The sequence below is a fragment of the Leopardus geoffroyi genome, chromosome B2 (genome assembly GCF_018350155.1).
Source record: "Leopardus geoffroyi isolate Oge1 chromosome B2, O.geoffroyi_Oge1_pat1.0, whole genome shotgun sequence".
Taxonomy (NCBI): Eukaryota; Metazoa; Chordata; class Mammalia; order Carnivora; family Felidae; genus Leopardus; species Leopardus geoffroyi.
The window spans coordinates 137,179,642-137,191,310 of NC_059332.1; the positions used below are offsets into that span (position 1 = coordinate 137,179,642).

Consider the following 11,669-nt stretch of genomic DNA (forward strand, 5'->3'; position numbering starts at 1 on the left):
CTCTGCCCTTCCAAACCTTCTCTATAAATACTGACTTGGGATGCTGGGGGAGAGGAGAGCATCCCTGCTCATTTCTGTTCACAGCTCCCCTGCTGCTAGGTGACAGCAGACCAGCCGGAGCTAGTGGCTTCATCGGACCCGGCGTCCCACATGGCAGCTTTCTGGCTGGCCGCGCTGGGAGAGGCCAAGGGCAGCTACCTTGAGCTTTTTGATTTGGAGCTCGATCGCCTGGATGTCGGTGCTGAGCTCCAGGTGCTGCAGCCGCTCCAGCTCCTCCTCCGTCTCCCCCAGCCACGTCCAGATGTTGTTCAGGTCAGAGTTGAACTGCTGCCACTTCTGGAGGTTCTGCTTCATCCTCAGCTCCTTGCTCAGGGCCTGCGCCTGGATGAGTTCCCATCGGTCGATCACACCTGGCGGGACATGACACACACAGGATAGGGAGCTGTCTTTCTCCAGGCAGAATGTGTGGGAAATGCTTTAAACATACACTGGTGGCTAACTTTAAATAGCAACAGAAAGAAAAGTAATTTTCACAGGGACTTCTGTTGTTGTCAGCTGTAAAAAAAAGCAAAAAAACAAAAACAAAAACACAAAAAAAAACCCAAAGAAGAAAAAAACAAAAAATAAAAAATAAAAACAAAAAAAACACAGTATAGTGGCTGTGTTTATCCTATCTGCATTTTTTTTAAAATTTTTTAAATATTTTTATTTATTTTTGAGACAGAGAGAGACAGAGCATGAGCAGGGGAGGGGCAGAGAGAGAAGGAGACACAGAATCCAAAGCAGGCTCCAGGCTCTGAGCCGTCAGCACAGAGCCTGACATGGGGCTCGAACTCACGGACCGTGAGATCATGACCCGAGCTGAAGTCGGACGCTTAACCAACTGAGCCACCCAGGCGCCCCCTATCTGCATTTTTAACGGTAATGCGGTAAAACAAAACTATAGGATTTAATACCATAAAGAGTTTTAGGAAGTAATAAGCGGTAATGTGCACAAAGATAACATTCAGTTCGTTTCTTTCTGCAGGAGAACTGGGAGAGCATATATAAAAAATGGCAGACAAGAGATGTTAGAGACAGAGCATTAAAATAAATGGGATGTGTGGGGGGCCTGGGTGGCTCAGTCAGTTAAGCATCTAACTTTGTCTCAGGCCATGATCTCATGGTTCATGAGTTCGAGCCCGGCATGAGGCTCTCTGCTGTCAGCACAGAGTCCGCTTAGGATCCTCTGTCTCTCTCTCTCTGCCCCTCCCCTGCTCGCTCTCTCTCTCTCTCTCTCTGTCTCAGGAATAAAAATAAACAAAACAATAAAATAAAATAAATGGCATGTGGAAGAAAACACTGTGGTTCTGTTGACCCCTCTATCCTGTCAGGAGGTCACTGTAACACGGAGGAAAGGTCTCTAGACAGAACAGCGTGGAATGAGATCAGCACGGTGTAACACAGATGCTTCAGGTTCTTTTATTTCATTTTCTTCAACTGCGCACCACTCACTCACCAGCTGTTTGGGTTTCCGTACTGTTCAGGTTAACAAAACCTGGAAAGCTCTCTTCTTCCTCCTTCAGTTTGTGTTCCAGTCTCCTCACGGAGTCTATGCTGCCGCTGCACTCACCCAGTAGTTTCATCTGTTAAGACAAAGCAAACAGGCCCCGTCACGGAATTCTCAGATTCCCACGACGGCAAGAACTTCTAGGGAAAATGTCTTTCTAGCTCCTTAAAAAGGACAGCGGTTGTGTTTCACTGTTGTGTGTGGGGAAAAAAAAAAATCTGCTTAAAAAAAAAAAAAGTCAAGTTCAAAAACATGCCCCTTAAACATAGGACATAGTCAGATACACACAAGGCAATGCCTTGAAGATACAGTTTGCATACTTCCTTTTGCATGAGAATCCCTCAAAATCTCTTTTAAATTTCTGAATCAAAACAGACGAAAAAGCAATCTGGGATTTAAAACTCGGAGCTCTCAGCTGGCAACACAATGTATAATTTTTGGCAAGTTGCTTCTTCTTTCTTAAATTGAAATGTGGGAACAATAATGTTACCACAAATCTCAAAGGAACATTTTTTTGCATTAAATAATTAAAATACTTAAAAGCAGAAAGTACTATTAAAGCCAGCTGTTCATAAGAAAACTGAAGCAATGTTTAATAGGTGTTAAGGGAGTCAACTCTAACATCAAAGGGAAACTCCACATTTAATGTCATGCACAGTATTCAAAGCACTCCTCCTATACCAACCATAAGGTCACGTTTCAAGGCCTTTAACAAATCACCTTGCTTACTTGGACTATTTTTGAGTGAGGTTGAGTATAATCTTAGTGATGTCAGCATGGTCACCATGAAAACTTATTATATTTAAAAAAATGTTTTTTAAAGTTTATTTGGATAGAGAGCACAAGTGGGCGAGGGGCAGAGACAAGGAGAGACAGAATCCAAGCAGGCTCCTTGCCATCAACGCAGAGCCTGATGTGGGGCTCGAACTCACAAACCGTGAGATCATGACCTGAGCCGTGATCAAGAGTTGGCCACTTAATTGACGGCCCCACCCAGGCTCCCCAAAACCTTATTAAAAAAAAAAGAGGTTTTGGGGCGCCTGGGTGGCGCAGTCGGTTAAGCGTCCGACTTCAGCCAGGTCACGATCTCGCGGTCCGTGAGTTCGAGCCCCGCGTCGGGCTCTGGGCTGATGGCTCAGAGCCTGGAGCCTATTTCCGATTCTGTGTCTCCCTCTCTCTCTGCCCCTCCCTCGTTCATGCTCTGTCTCTCTCTGTCCTAAAAATAAATAAACGTTGAAAAAAAAAATTAAAAAAAAAAAAAAGAGGTTTCACTATAATAGAAACAGGTTTAACAGGACAAACTGGACAGGAATTAAACTCATGTTTGATTACTCTTCTGTAATTGTGAAGACATTAATATCACCAAAAATACAGGGCCAGTTTTCTTCCTTGGTTTCAAAAAGTTGAGTTTTCAAGACTTAGGGAAATTAATTTTTCTTTCCTTTTACTCGGCAATCTTTTGGGCAATCATAAGCCATGGAAGAGACTTACGTTTACATTCTCTTGCTCAAGTATATACAGGAAAATGGGTAGTTGTCTGGGAAAAAGTTGGTTGGTAAGTTGAGCAGAGCAAATAAAGTTAATATATACTTTACTAGGTGGGAACTTTGAAAACAGAACTTAGTAATATATACAATCTCTTGCCATCTTTTCCCCAAATCCTTCTTGTTAGTCAGATTTGTTTTCTCCAAAATGAGCATACTGACAACGGAGGATAAAAAACATTCCCAAGGCCAGTAAGTGAATCAATAAACCCCAGAGAAGAACTAAATAAAATCTCCGTGTTAGTAATCTATTAGCTAAATTGCTGCTCCAAGGATAACCTTGGCCCAAAACTTATTAGCTGAATTTGGAAAAATGCCAATCACTTTTGGGAGCCAAAGCATTTTGTTGCTTTCAGTTAAACGGATCTCACTGAGTTCTGCGGGTAAAGGAACATGCTGGTCATTGTAGTAGTTCAGTGGGTCTGAGAACAGACCAGTTTTACTCAAAAGGTAACATAGCGGGGCTTCGTTTTGTACCCCCAAGCCCGTGAGTTCAAGGGTGGCATGGTGCTTAGAGAGCTCAGAAAGCCCTGCGCCACAGACGGACTGTTCTTTGTCACACAACTGTGATTTCCAGGTACATACTGGGATCGCAAGGGTCAGGGTACTCACATAGCCTCTGTAGCTGGAGTCTAGCTCTGGTCCGGTGGGGGTTTTGCTGCGGATGATGTTTTCAGTTTGCTGCATCTGAAAACGGCTCTCATCCAAGGCTTTGTCTAGTTGTCGGATCTGTGACTCTAAGGCACTGGGGGCTCCTGCAGTGTGAAGCACAAGAATCTTTACACCCCTGACATTCATTGAGAAGCCTGAGAAATTACTTCAGCTAAGGTGGTATAGAAATGGCGTACGTGTGGATAATTACCAAGCAAATTTAGTACTAACGTGCTGGTGAGTTAGAAGTTCAAGTGACCAGACCAATCAATGAATGCACTTGGCTACAGAGTCCCAGCCGACCAGACGTTGCAAAAGGACTCTGCACTGGGTTCTAGCAGCCCGTGTGTCTGCTCCTCTTCCAGCTGGTTCCCTGGAAATCTATATGCTGTAGCTGTGGCAAGCCTCTCCTAAAAACCTTTTGCTCCTCCAAAACCAGGAGACAATGATCTCTCGTGCTCTCTCTGCAGGCACTTAACACACAGGAAAAGATACAATCCTGTTTTCTTTCTGCATCTCAGTAGAAGACGGTGCTCAGTAGAAGACAGTCCCAGATGGCTGCACCGTTCATTTAAAGCAGGACTTTACATTAACCAGGAAAAGACCAACTCAGGTTAGAGATGGGTGGAGGTACCAAACTACCACTGGCTTGCTTTTGTTTAAACCCCAAAGCAAAACCAGGACAAAGCTGAGATTTTAGCACTTGTATCTAAGCATGCTCTTAGTCATAGTCTGGAACTCCCGGCTCATTGCCTTTCAATGTAACACCTTTTTGAAATGTTAGTGTGTGTGTGCGCGCGTGTGTGTATTATAATTTTTGGACTGAACAAGAACATTGATTGTCACAGTGAAGCTAACACAGGGTGAAAGCAGAACATGTATTAGTAAGCTTTATTAATTTGTTTTTTGAAAAAAGGTCTTCTAAATACACCTGGAAGAGGTCTCTCACTGGGAGTCACGCAGGAAGTCACTGTTTGGGTAATGCTACTTTGCTCCCTGTCCTTTAGCTTTTCTTCAAACACGTAAGTGTAAACTAATAAGTCTGAAATTCCATATCATATCATTGTGCCTGAACCTTATTCTCTCCACCTTCCTTGAAATCGCTTACCCCGAACCATAGTTTGTCTAGTGCAACATTAACCAAAACTGGTTCCATTTTCCTTTATTGTACAGGGTAAGACTTATTAAACTCAATTATAATTTGTGTTTAGAGCCAAACATCTGGTCTCGCCCCTTGTCTTCTACGTGGCCCTTGAGATCAAGAGGATGAACGGCAGGCCTGAGACCACATATGCAGGTGGTGGACTTGGGACAGGAGCCCTGGGCCCTGACTGCCGAGGCAGACGTGAGCCCCGGAAGTCACCAACTGAACTGCTACAGATAAGCAGGGCGTCGGGCACGGATGCGGAAGATGAGTACTTCCAACTCGATGTTCTGCTGTTCATGGGCATCATAGGTCTATACCTAATGAGACTCATTCTCATTGAACAAACTGAGAAGTTATTTCACTGAAACTTGATTACTGAAATCTTATTCTTGGTGTTGAGCAACAGAATATCTGGGTTTTTTTTTTGTCTGTTTGCTTCTACTGCAGCAGTAAGAGAAGAAGGTGGTCCCTTAACATGCTGGTGCCACAGAGCTGTGAGAGGTTCAGCAGATGTGCTCAGAGAGGAGGCTTGTTACAGGTGAGGGAGGGAGGCTTGCTTAGGCTCAGAGGGAGGCTTGCCTACCAGAGGTATTTCTGATTGCACTTTCTGTGAGTTTTACATAGGCCTCAGGACTTTCGGGGATCATTACATCTGCAAAAAGAGCACAGTCTAAGTTGACAGCTAGATTCCTGGTGGTAGGAAAATAACTCTCCTGGGGAAAAAAAGGAAGTTAGTCATTCTAGATGGACAGCTCTTGAATATACAGAGGCATGTGAGCATGTTCACCAAAGGCTTCCTGAAATAAACCATAAGAGCTCACATTAAGAATGTTTTATGAGCCAAGCACTGTTCTGAGCATTCATTTATTTTCGAAGAAACCCCTACAGGGAGCATGGAAGTCTCATTCCCCTTTTATTGATAAGAAAGCTGAGGTCCAGAGGAATTAAGTTACTTATCCAAGTTTCAGCGGCTGGTAATCGGCAGAACTGGGATTTCAACCGAGATGGTCAGATTCTAGAGCAGCGCTGTCCCATAGAAATAGAGCGAGCCCATGTATGTAATTTTAAAGGTTCGTTTAAAGAGCCACATTAAAAAAAGTAACAAGAAACAGATGAAAATAATTTTAAGGCTTTACTTTACTAAACCAGTGTATCTGAATTATAACATGTAATCAACATAAATATTACTAATATTTTACATTCTTTCTCTGTGCCACGTCTTTGAAATTTATGGATTCCTGTAAGTACATTTGACACAGCAAATCCCAATTTTGCACGGTCACATTTCAGGGCTTGATCGTCACATGTGGCTGGTGGCTACGTACTAGACCACACTGCTGTAGATGAGAAATGCCTTGTAGGCTATACTGTAAAAACGAAATAGAAACGAGGGAAGTCATTTTCTTTTCAGACAGGATCATACCCTTGGGAATCCAAATGTGAACCATCAGAGTCAAGCAGAGACAGCCTTTTGGAAAATGCGTGAAATGCATTTACAACTGCTACGAACTGGCCTCTGATTATTTATTCTATTTTTACTTTCCTTACCATGTCCCTCTTTCTCTGTCCTTCCCTTCCCTCTGTGTGTTTCTTGGGGTTCTGTCTCTCTCGTTTTGCTTTATGCACTCTTCCTGGGTGATTTCCTCCATTCCTTCAGGGACAATCACCATTTATATGTGGATGGCCACCTAATCTGCATTTCCACTTCTAGAACTTCAGACCTATGCATCTGCTGCTGGGGATTCCATTTGTACATTCTACAATATCCTGGATTCAGGGTGTGCACAGCTGACCCATCACCTCCCCGTTTCTCACTGCCCTGCCCTCCCTTGACCCACAGACACATTCTCTCCCTCTTTTGGTCCTCAGGGCCTAGGGTTCCCTGCATCTTTCACCAAGACGCCCAAGTCCGAAATTCTCCTCAATCCCAATTCAATCGATCATCGCTTAGGGACTTCTCATGATTTCTCACTTTCCTTTTCTTCTCTCCATCCCCAGTGCTACTCTTTGCTTCAGGCCACTATCATTTCTCTCCTCGATCATAAAATGTTTCCCAACTGAGCTCTTCTCTAATGTTCTCCCTTCCATACAGTATTGAGACAAACTCTGTGACAATATGTATCTGACCATATCACTTCCTCCTTAGAGACCGGCAGTGGCTTTCCAGTGCCTTCAGGAGAGAACTCCCTTCCATGGTGAGTAGGTCGCTTTATGACCAGGCCCCTGTTTGCCTTTCTACCTCCTCTTTGTCCACTCTGTGTCTCCCAATCTACAGCCTTGTCATTCTGGGCAAACTTCTGGTGACCAAAAGCACTGTGGCTAATCATAAAGCTTGGGCGGGCACCCTCTCCTTTCTTTCTCTGAACTTCACTGTGTCTATCTCACCGCCATTTACCTTTCTGGTCTCAGCTCAAGAGTCTTTTCTCAAAGCTCTGATTAGTCACCCCTTGGCTGTGCTTCTGTACAGCCACATGTACATTACTGCCCTAGCACCAACAATTCACACGGCCACTTCTTATCTGTTTGTGTTCCACATTAGAGTGTAAGCTCTTTGAGGACAAAAGGGACCATGTATCCCCCAATACTTATAAAGTGTCTGTCACATAGTAAGAATGGAAGTGTATGTGGGATAAATCAATGGTCATGCCAAGTTTTGTATCTGATAAGCACATTAATATCCAATTCTTCTATTTTGTGCAGTTGGCTTTAACAGAAGAAGGAAGAAGATGATTCCGCTTAGCTTATACATTTCTAATCCAATATTCAGTCTTTTTCATTTTCTTTCGCGTTGGCCTACAGGAAGAGCTCTTTCCTACCTGATAAGCCAACAGCTCCCCTGAGGTAGAAATCTTTATCGTCTCCAACCTCTTCATCCTCAGAGGGCAGAGTTCTGGACACAGCAGACTCCAGGTCCCGACTGAGGTCATAATCATGGTCCCACTCCAGGGGAATTGAGTCCACACTGGCAGGGGTGTCTCGTCCCGACCGCTCGCTCCGCAGGGGCTGGGCGAGTGAGAGGGAGGGGTTGGAAGAAGGCTGGGGGGAAAGCACGCTGTCTGCAGAGGTGTCCTGCCAGTGGAGGTCCGAGAGAGCTGCAGAGTCATCCAGCTCCAGCTCCCGGTCAGAGAGGTCATGCTCATCATCTGGGAGCTAGAAATGCAGTCAAGCCAATTCCATTACTGCAGCGGTCAGACGATGCCCTTACCACTTCTTGTTCTGTCTCTCACCTCACCAAGTCTCGGGGTTCGAGCTTGTCTACCTCAGCGGGGGTAATTTGTAACTTCCTATCATGGAATACGTAAGAATCTTCTGATCACTTTAAAAAATGTCTTGTAAGTTAACCTACCGGTGCTCCAGTTTTATTACTGTTTACTTATTTAATATTAAATAATATTGAAGGCTACTTCAAATAATTGATATAAGATTAAGTAAGATGATGTAAATAAAGGCAGCCTTGTACCTGCAACATAAGAGACACACAATGGCCCATTTCAGGAACAAAAGGAAATTACTAATAAAACTTTGGCTGGTCCTCTTTTACCTTACATCCCAAATGCAAAAGGCATTTTATCACAGAATATTCTGAATATTGTAATAATAACATCTTGTGATACGATCATGGTAGCAGTTAGGAAAATGGAAGAGAAAAAAAATTCAACTAAACAACTTCATGAACAGAGAGCCTGTTTACATGGCTCACTTTCATCTCCTGATTCTTCTAGCAGCTGCTTTATCTTCCATAGAAGATACGTGCCAGGTATTCTCTAAGTTTTTTACACATATATGAACTCATATCATATCCAAAGGAATCCTGTCTCCAAGTAGGTAGTATTAGTAAACCAGTGTTATATGTGAGGACACCAAGGCAAGAGACGTGAAGTGATCTGTCCAAGGTTATGTAGCTAACATGTGTCAGAGATGAGACTGGAACCCAGGCATTCTAGGTCCAGAGTCTGGCCTTTTACCCGCTGTACAATACTACCTAACTCCACGTAACTAATTTTCTTTCAGTTTAGGGATAATGAAAAAAATTACATACAGGCAGGCGAATCAGTTTCTTATGGTATCTTTCCACGCGCCCGAAAACCTCCTGACAGTAACGTCGGAGTTCATCCAGTTCCTCCTCAATGACCGCTGCATCCAAGGGCTCACTCTTCTCTATAAGCTGTTCTCCTTGGGAAATTATCTGCTCAATCTTATTGTGGTTCAGTGAGATTTCCTGCTGGAAGGCCTAGGGAGCATAAGTCTCATGTAATTTTCTATTGTTCACAGTGACATGAAATAATTATAAGATATGCATTTAGGAAAACCATGCAGGGGGATATCGAATTTGCCATATACAGTGACAAGCCAAGGGACTATTACTTTCTGAAGTAAAACATAAAAATTTTAAATCAGAACAGGAGTCAGAAATGGACTCGTCAGAATTCCACGACCAGAAAGGCGCCTTTGGCTAATAAAATTTACCACCAAGGACAGTGTGGGTAGAGAATCACAGGAAAAAACATTCAAACCCATCATAAAGTTGATAGCACTGGTTATCCCTAACGAAAAGCAATGGTAAGCAGTACGGTGCCACTGAAATAACTTTAACATTTTAGATAGTTATAGCAAATATTTTAATTTTAGATTTCCTGATCATATGTCAAACATGACTAAGAGAAACCATCCAAATGATAATTAATGATACAATTCTTCTCAGATGATTCTTTTCTTGTTTCAGGACATAACCAGGAAAGATTATAACTAACTGAAAAACAAGGAATTCTGGAGGATTATTTAGATTCATTCTGTACAGTTAAAAAGAGTTAAGGGGAGGTTGGGTGGCTCAGTTGGTTAAGCGTCTGACTTCAGCTCAGGTCATGATCTCACGGTTTGTGCTGACAGCTCAGAGCCTGGAGCCTGCTTCGAGTTCTGTGTCTCCCTCTCTCTGTGCCCCTTCCCCTGCTCACACTCTGTCTTTCTCTCTCCATCTTTCTCAAAAATAAATAAACATTAAAAAAATAAAGGAGTTAAGTTAGTGGGGACAGGTATCAGGGATAAATTTTAATTCAAGATAAAAATAGTTTCTGGAATAGTTGAAATTGTCCATTAATGAAAAGGCTACTGGGGAAAAAGGAGCATGGTAACAAGTTCTGTGATTCTTCCAGAGTCTAAAAAGAAAAGATTCAACTACCTCTTGGTAGAAATTTCCTGTTGAAGGTTTAAAATACTGATTTGTTTGTGAGATGATTTGGAAGTCAGTGGAGGAAGGGGAGGGTGTGAAGAGACAGGTTGGGCACACTATCAGGGCTCACTATTTTATGATGTTTTCATCCTAAGAATCTATGATTAAGGGTAGCTTCCTTCTATTATTATTAGAACTAAAAATTAATGGGCAACATGATGATTCTTCAAAAAAAATCTGTCTCGAGAGGAAAATTTCACGACCTGCCTTGCATAAAACTCAAGTTGTTAAAACACTCTTCTCTTGGGGGCTCCTTATTCCTAAGGTATATCACTCCTATTTAAATTTTTAACTAGCCACTGCATTTGAACTGTGTTGTGAAACGTGTCAGACATGCTTACAAAAACTAACTTGGCATCTAAGGATGTGGACCCACATAAGAAAGTTGTATCGCTTTGGAACACGGAGGTCAAACTATTTGAAGGTGCCAGAAGCAAAGTGCTAGAAACAAAAACAACAGCCAACAGACAAGATTCCTAACACCCTGGCAATGAAGTTGATAATTAAAAGTATATACGTTAATGGTAGCTGTCTCTGGGTAATGTTCTTTTTTCATTTGTAATATATTTAGTATTTTCTGAATTTTTTGTCAATCAAGAATGGTTCTTTTAAAAAGAGTTCTTGACTGGGGCGCCTGGGTGGCTCAGTAGGTAGAGCGGCCGACTTCGGCTCAGGTCATGATCTCGCAGTCCGTGAGTTCGAGCCCCGCGTCGGGCTCTGTGCTGACAGCTCGGGGCCTGGAGCCTGTTTCGGATTCTGTGTCTCCCTCTCTCTGACCCTCCCCCGTTCATGCTTTGTCTCTCTCTGTCTCAAAAATAAATAAACGTTAAAAAAAAAATTAAAAAAAAAAAAGTTCTTGACTGTGTTCTTCACAAAAGGATCTACAAATCCCTTCCTCTTCAGACCTTCTTCGCAATTTGAGAAATCACGACTACATTACCTTGAGTTGCTTTATTTTAGCTTGAACATCACACTCAGAAAAATGCTCAATATTAGTGAGCTGCAGATCCATTTCTGTCAGCCACACCAGAATGCTGTCCCGCGCAGTCTCAAACTCCTCACGCTGGCCGATGAAATGCTGGATGACAAAAGGAAACAATAAAAATGAAAGACCACACGCTCACATGGAGATGGCACCACCAGTTGCAATGTTCTTCTGGAAAGTCATTTTCTCTCAGCAGTGAGAACTCTGCGATCGTTTCCCATTTCAATTGACTCTGGATACCACTCTTCCCATCCCGATCTTACAAAATCACTGAGGTTATGTCTTAATGTGTTCACGTGGCTCAATCCTGTCCTCTGGGCCTCTAAGAGACAGAGAAGGCATGATACAGACCTTGAGTCTGCGCAAGATGGAGGTGACACGCTTCTGCAGGTTGTCCCATCTCTGGTTGCCTTCGTGAACCATCTGCTTTAGGCTACAGGCAGAATCGGTGCGGTTCTCTCTGGCCAGGCGACGGTACTGCTTGTTGATCAGCTCCAGCTGGGTCAGGCTCTCGTGCACCTGTCGCTGGAAAGCCTAAGACCATACAGAAGCATGTCAGAGAGGGC

General features: G+C 43.2%; 1 protein-coding gene across 23 annotated transcripts in view; it reads right to left on the bottom strand.

Annotated features, from left to right (window-relative positions):
• The window catches only part of SYNE1 (spectrin repeat containing nuclear envelope protein 1), a 482,603-nt gene that overhangs the window by 21,690 nt on the left and 449,244 nt on the right, over positions 1-11,669 (bottom strand). For 17 of the 23 annotated variants that reach the window (XR_006717653.1, XM_045500062.1, XM_045500061.1 and 14 more), the window contains 8 exons: positions 11,455-11,637; positions 11,059-11,196; positions 8,931-9,122; positions 7,708-8,041; positions 5,475-5,543; positions 3,706-3,848; positions 1,499-1,625; positions 199-410 (listed from right to left, as the gene is read on the bottom strand). Coding sequence is in view for 22 of the 23 variants with exons in the window: in XM_045500062.1 (XP_045356018.1) it covers positions 199-410; positions 1,499-1,625; positions 3,706-3,848; positions 5,475-5,543; positions 7,708-8,041; positions 8,931-9,122; positions 11,059-11,196; positions 11,455-11,637 (1,398 nt within the window). In the remaining variant the exon portion in view is untranslated. The remainder of the gene's footprint in view (positions 1-198; positions 411-1,498; positions 1,626-3,705; positions 3,849-5,474; positions 5,544-7,707; positions 8,042-8,930; positions 9,123-11,058; positions 11,197-11,454; positions 11,638-11,669) is intronic. The other 6 variants (XM_045500054.1, XM_045500053.1, XM_045500052.1 and 3 more) reach the window with 3 other exon arrangements.